This window comes from Arachis duranensis, chromosome 7 (genome assembly GCF_000817695.3).
Source record: "Arachis duranensis cultivar V14167 chromosome 7, aradu.V14167.gnm2.J7QH, whole genome shotgun sequence".
Taxonomy (NCBI): Eukaryota; Viridiplantae; Streptophyta; class Magnoliopsida; order Fabales; family Fabaceae; genus Arachis; species Arachis duranensis.
The window spans coordinates 1,891,988-1,899,333 of NC_029778.3; the positions used below are offsets into that span (position 1 = coordinate 1,891,988).

At 34.2% G+C, this 7,346-nt stretch overlaps 1 protein-coding gene across 3 annotated transcripts in view; it reads left to right on the forward strand.

Annotated features, from left to right (window-relative positions):
* LOC107496280 (cytochrome P450 71D10) overlaps positions 1–783 on the forward strand; it is a 43,538-nt gene extending 42,755 nt beyond the window's left edge. For 2 of the 3 annotated variants that reach the window (XM_052251890.1, XM_016117484.3), the window contains one exon: positions 119–783. In XM_052251890.1, the coding sequence (XP_052107850.1) occupies positions 119–760 (642 nt within the window). In that variant the 3' untranslated portion in view covers positions 761–783. The remainder of the gene's footprint in view (positions 1–118) is intronic. The other variant, XM_052251891.1, reaches the window with a different exon arrangement.
* Positions 784–7,346: the final 6,563 nt, after the last annotated feature.

The following is a 7,346-nucleotide window of genomic DNA, read 5'->3' on the forward strand; positions in this document are numbered from 1 at the left end:
CAAAATGCATCAAAAGTTTTGACAACTTAATTTTTTATAATTTTTTTATACTAATAAAATTATTAATTCCTTAACATGTTTGTTAGCAGAACTTTTATTATAATTAATTTATTTGTAGGACATATTTACTGGTGGTGGAGAAACATCCTCAGCAGTTGTGGAATGGGCAATGGCTGAAATGATAAAGAAACCAAAAGTGATGGAAGCTGCACAAGCTGAAGTTAGAAGAGTTTATGGTAGCAAAGGGTATGTGGATGAATCACAATTGCACCACCTGACATACCTTAAGTCTATCATCAAAGAAACCTTAAGGTTACATCCATCTGTGCCGTTGTTAGTTCCTAGAGAGAACAAAGTACCGTGCCAAATCAAAGGGTACCAAATTCCAGCCAATTCTAGAATTGTTATCAATGCTTGGGCCATTGGAAGAGATCCAAGGTATTGGGTTGATGCCATGGAATTTAAGCCTGAGAGGTTTGTTGATAATTATTCAATTGATAATAGAGGCACAAACTTTGAGTATATTCCATTTGGTGGTGGAAGAAGAATGTGTCCCGGGATTGCATTTGCTACACCAAACATGGAGTTACCACTTGCTCAACTTCTTTACCATTTTGATTGGAAGCTTCCCAATGGAATCAAGAATGAGGAACTTGATATGACCGAGTTGTTTAAGATCACTATAAGAAGAAAAAATGATCTCTGCTTAATTCCTATTATTGTCAAAGATATGCATAAAGATAACAATGTAATCAGTTAGAATTATTAGTTACATGTAGTTAGCCTTGGTGGTTTGGTTAGGTAATTCTATTTGGTTAAGGCTAAACTTTCCTATGGTCAATAACACAATTTCCATTTCCTTCTTTACTAATATATGATCAAATAGTTCTTTCTCTTATTTCTTACACACACTGCATATTCTTCAAGATCACTTTATGATATCAAAAGCATAAGTTCAGATTCGAACAGCACTTGAGAAAAACAGGGCTTAATTGTATAGAAATATATCTCCAAGATTAAATAAATTGCATATATTTTTACTTTTTTTGGTATCTCTACCACCTCTGAAAAAGACATCGATGCAATTCTTGAGAGATTGAATATGGATTAACAGATGCTTATCACTACAATCATGTATGATCAAACAAATCTCCCTTCTTGCTTGAATAGATATTTTTTATATAGCTTAATTTATACCTCTAAAATCACTAAAAATATTTATTATGAAATATTAGAAAAGAGAAAGTCTCGAGACCAGTAGTCAGCATTTAACCATCAAAAGAAAATTGAATGATTCCAGTCTCACACCATTGAATTTAATCTCACACAATTAAAAATACTATTAATGACTAATTGATTGTTACAAAACACAAAAGTTGCTGACTTTCTAGCACTTCTTATTAAAAAATTAATATAATTTATTATTTTTATTCATCAGTTAATTAACAATATTTAAAAATATAGACTAAAATATATCATTAAATTATTATATTAAAAAATTAAATTAATAGTTAACAATACTAATAAAAAATAAGAAATTTTACGAATTCTTGAACTTTTTTCAATTTTATTAGTGATGCAAAATTTTTAATTTTTTTAACAAATATGTTAAAGATACATTAAGAGTACTATATGAAAAGACAGTTTACTTAACATATATTATTAAAATAATAAAATTATGACTTTTTGAATAATACAAATTAACCATTTGATTCATAAACATCATATATATCCAAAACAGTAAGGTTTATTGGTTCTTAATAAATGTCCATATCTAATATAAGTGGGATTTGATTTAACTAGGGTAATTTTTTTTATATTGATTAAATATATGTAATATATTGTTATTAAAAGGTTAGATATTTTTTATATAGTGTTTTATTTAAATTGGAGAGTTTAATTTATTTAAAAAAAATAAATTATAAATCAAAAAGTTCGATTTATATTTTTTATTTTTTATTTTTAAAATAAAAATTGGACTGTTCGATTTTAATATTAAAATTTTTTATTTTTAAAATTACAAATCAAATCATCCGATTTGTAATTATTTATTTAAAAAAATAATATAAATAAATTGGTATCTCCAATTTATATATCTCATACTAGTGTAAAATACACCTCTCTTCACAATTTTTTGTTATTCACCCCACTCTCACACACATGAAAAATAATAAGCGACTTAACTATCACTGAAAATTGAGAGAGTAGAGTAGTGTGATCATTATTGACTATTATATTCATATGGAATTATTCCGCACGCCAAGCAATCTCATCAATGCGTGACCCATCACTACGGTGATATATCAAGTCACGTATCTTTAATTACCATAAATATTTTAGGAACAAAATACTTTTGATTTGTTTCATTAATTTATTTATAACACCTTAAGTCACAACTGAAAAAAAAATTATGTAAATTCTAAAGTTTGAAGATTTATAAAGAAATAAAATAAGAATTAACGGTTATCGAATTTATAATTTTTATAATGTATATATTTTAGTATCTTAATTTAAGAATTTAGACACTCGTTTTTTTATCTTTTTTTATTTTTACTTTAAATGAGTCTAATTAATTGTAAGTATATTTTGAATTTATTATAAATTTTAGGATAATTCACATTAATAAATTAACATTCGTCCAATAATTTTACGCAAATCACCTAAAATAAAAAAGTCATGTAAATCACCCCAATCACATCTCTATACAAATCGAATGAGTCAGACTAAATTTAGCTCTTTATATAATTAAATCGAAAAAGTCTGATTCGATTTATACATGTTTACAGATTGTCCTAATAAATCTGTTTTAATTTATGCATGCATGCATGCTATCCAAGTAAATCTAAGCACACTGTTTTGATTTAGCCATGCACGTGAGTGCATAGTAATTCGAAACAATCTATTTCGAATTACACCCTGATATTGTCCTCATATATTTTAATGGGACTGATTAGATTTACTGTGAGGCCATATAAATATGACATGAACGTTAATTCTGTATGAGAGTAAATTATAATGGCTAGTGAGGATAAATTTATAGTATTAGTGCACTATAGAGGGTCGATTAAGAAAAAATTACGTTCTTGAATTAAGTTTACTGATAAGGATCCCCATAGTATTTTTTTAAAACCTTCAACGAGTTTCACTGAGTTTCTGAATTTTATAATCCAAAAACTGGGGTTGCAAGGTGTAAAATGGGTTAAGAAATCATCCTATAGAATTTCGATTTCAGTTTTACGGGATAACGTAAAGTACGATTCGTTCGTCATAGGGAGTGACGAAGATTTGGAAGTTCTATTCCATTGTCGTTGGCAGTTTTTCGAGGTCAGGACCCCCGAGCTGTTGGCCAAGCTTATAGATGTGGTCTCCCACTCAAGCGGTTCGAACTGGGCTCCCCAAGCTCCAGCAACGGCAGCCTGTTCTAGTTCGAGACCTGGTGGTGCCTCCTCATCCGTGCCTGTGATTGTGCCTAAGGCCAGGGGCAGAGCTAGATTAAATTTCAGGGAGGGGCCAAAAAAAACTTTATAATTAACAAAGAATAAAATAAAAATTTAAAGGGGGGCTAAACTAAAATTTATGCATAACTTATAAGGAAAACTTGATAGTTGGGGGAGCCCATTGCCCCCTTGGCTTGTACGTGGCTCCGCTTCTGCCTAAGGCAATGTTGGTTGCCCCCCATCCTTCGCAGCTGATCTAAACCGCAGTGGTGACAGAGAAGTAGGTATTACTGAGACGACACCGGTTTCATTACAGGGTAGAGCACCGGATGGTATAGACGATGTACTACGGGATGATGATGAGGATGACCATGTGGAGCCGAACATAATTGCCAATGATAGTGATGATGACATAGCAGGGAGTAATCTAGTTGAGGGTGGTGCTGCGTCTAGTTCAGGGACTCAACAGTACCCCTGTACTTTTTAAATTTAGACTTGGATGCCATGAGATAGCAAGGAGTTCCTGGTGAACCTATTGGATCTGGTGCCAGAGACACACAAGATGCTGGAGGACTAGCAAAGTTTCAGGTTGGTCAGCAGTTTTAGGATAAAGAGGAGGTCGTGTTAAGCTTGAAGACTTATAGCATCCAATGTGGTGTTCAGTACAAAGTGGTGGAGTCTGATTATCGCAAGTACTACGGGAAGTGTAAGGAATTTGGCAACGGGTGCGCATGGTTGATTCGGATCAGTCTCCACTAGCGTAGATGTATTTTGGAGATAAAACGGTACAATAGACCTCATACTTGTATAACCACGTTGATACCGAGTGATCACAGGAGTCTTGATTATTATGTGATCTCAGCATTCATACTGCCAATGGTTAGAGCTGATGCTGCCGTGTGTATCAAGGTACTTTTGAATGCGACAGAGGCACATTTCGGTTTAGGCCGACTTACATGAGAGTTTGGTTGGCTAAGCAGAAGGTCATGGCACAATTTTACAGAAATTAGGATGAGTCATACAACGAGTTACCGTGATGGGTACTAGGTGTCCAGATGACGATGCCGGGTAGTGTTGCAGTGCTGAGGACGAGTCTTGTGCGAGTGGTGAGCAAGTGGATCAGTTGCATTCCTATTTTCACCGATTTTTTTGGACATTTCTGCCATGTATTGAGGCCTTCCGACATTGCAAGCCATTGATCAGTATTGACGAGACCCACTTGTACGTTAAATACGGGAGGACATTGCTCGTTGCGATTGCCAGAACGAGAATTCCAACATCCTACTTGTTGCATTTGCACTTATGGAAGGTGAGAATTCTAAGTCATGGTTATTTTTTCTATCCCATATCTGTCAGCACATCACTCCGCAGTTGGGTCTTCTAGTGATACCGAATTGACACAACGGTATCATCAAGGCTGCACTAGAAGCTCCCGACGCAGGTTGGGTAGCACCCGCTTTCTACCGTGCATTCTGTATTCGACATGTGGCCGCCAATTTTGTCCTAAACTTTAAGGACAAGAATGCATGAAGGCTATTGGTGAATGCAGCTTATGCCAAGACTGAGGTTGAATTTGACTACTGGTTTGATATTCTCCATTTCGAAGATCCTGCCATGAGTGATTGGACTAAAAGGATTGACTATGTAATGTGCATAGAAATAGTTTTGAAACGTCATCATTAGATATACAGTGTTGCCAAGCTGACAATAGATATTAACTATTTAGATTTGACAAAATAGTGACATCCCTAGTCTATAGAAGATCTATCCAGAGCCTCCAATGAGCAACTCGAGATCCCTTCTCGCTCGCAGTCAGGTTGTGACCTGACCACCTAACCCGAAACACACATTATCACTAAATGAAAATAACTCCCAAAAATAAAAGAGAAAGATAGCACATAAATAGAACATCACCTCAAGACCAAAGGCCAGCCAAAAGTATGATATCTAGCGGGCCTGAAACCAGAAAACTGCTAGAAGATTCATGACTGAAGCAGCTACAATGGACCAGCTAACTTCACAACGTTTCTGTTTGCCACGTAGCACATGCACCGTTATAACTATGACAGAGCAGTTAATCCCCAACTGTACCCACCCATGTCCTCAAGCTTGGCTACGTATGGCATCCATTGAATGTGCAGGTGAGCACCGGACTTGTCGCCAAATAGCAGAGTCCCCAAAAGCATCACGATATAGGCCCGGACATATTTCCTAATAGTGGCATCGTCAGAGCCATCAGGAATCTCTCCGAATGTGCCCTGCATCCAACTGCATCTCATTGTAAACTTGTCGATGCAATTCGTAGGAGGCAAAACACCCAACAGCTCCTGGAACCACACCCAAACTGGGTGACCACCCTCGATGTATCGCTCAAACTCCATCAGGCATCCAGTGACGTACTGTCCAACGATCGGCAACCCTAACTAGTACACCACGTCCTGCACTGTAATCCTGCACTCTCCGAATGGCATATGAAATATGTGCATTTCCAGATGCCATCTTTCTACGAATGCATTCACTAACAGCTCATCCAACCTAAACCAAGTCTCGTTCAGTCTTGTAAGATGGTATAAATCGGCCATCTGCAAGTACGAAACGAGCCTCTTATCCAAGTACATACCTTACTATCGTCTCATGCTACCGATACATCAGTGGTGCTACATAAACAACATAACAAATTGTCTCTTACGACCACATCAAAACATATTTACATAACAATATCAACTAATGCATATCTTAATCTAAATAATGCCATAAATACAACCAAATAATGTTACGGATACAAACACAAAATAAATTTATATATTCATCAAATTGGGCCGAATAAAAATAAATTTAATACTAATAAAATATTTTTACTAACAACCCAAATTACAACATCAAGTCCATTGACTAGTCTTACTCTAACTAAGTTTCACTACACGTTATCTTCAGTAATATTCTTCTACTTATTTGTAACCACTTTTCAAATTATAGAACTTGCTCGATCAAACCTCTAAAGATTATTAAGTCACCAATCTAACCACTCTATTTAGTTTAACAATTGTAATAATAACCATCATTAAAAGAGACAAAAAAACATTAACGTAAAACATTTAATACTATTTTTGAAAAAAAATGGCATACACCAACCTCTTCATTGATAATACCAGTAACATGGGCAACTCCGTCCAAACGATAAAGACGATTCGAGTTATCTCCCATCATGTTATTTATCAAATGTTGGAGTGTTTGGGCTGAGATTTCTCTGAGCATTTTGGATTCGTGGTTCGAATGATTCCAATTCGAACTCTATTTATAAGGATCCTCCTAGTAAATCTAATTAGATTCATTCAAATTATCATGGGTACGAAACCGTAGATAATTCGAAACAGTCATAATCGAATTACTATGGGCTTTTCAATGCCCGTAAATTGAAACGGTTTATTTTGAATTACTATGGGCAAACGTCCAAGGCTAAATCGAAATAGGGTGCTTAGATTTATTAAGATAGCATGTATGCATGTATAAATCGAAACGTGTTGATTAGATTTACTAGAATAGCAAGTAAATATGTATAAATCGAACCAGACTGTTTCGATTTATATAGAAAGCTAAATTTAATCTGAACTTTTGGCTAATTCAATTTGTATAGAGATATAATTGGGGTGATTCACATTACGTTTTTTATTTTGGGTGATTCACATAAAATTAAATGAATACTGGTTTATTAATGTGAATTATCCTAAATTTTATATCGCTTAAAAATATCATTTTTAAAGTGCTTATAAATAAAAATTTCATCCACTTGTTTTTTAAATTAATTTTTAAAATTAAATTAAATCTACTTAATTATTAATCTGAAACCAAAGTTTATATAATTTAATATTGTTGGACCAGAGTATATATATATATATATATATAATCTAA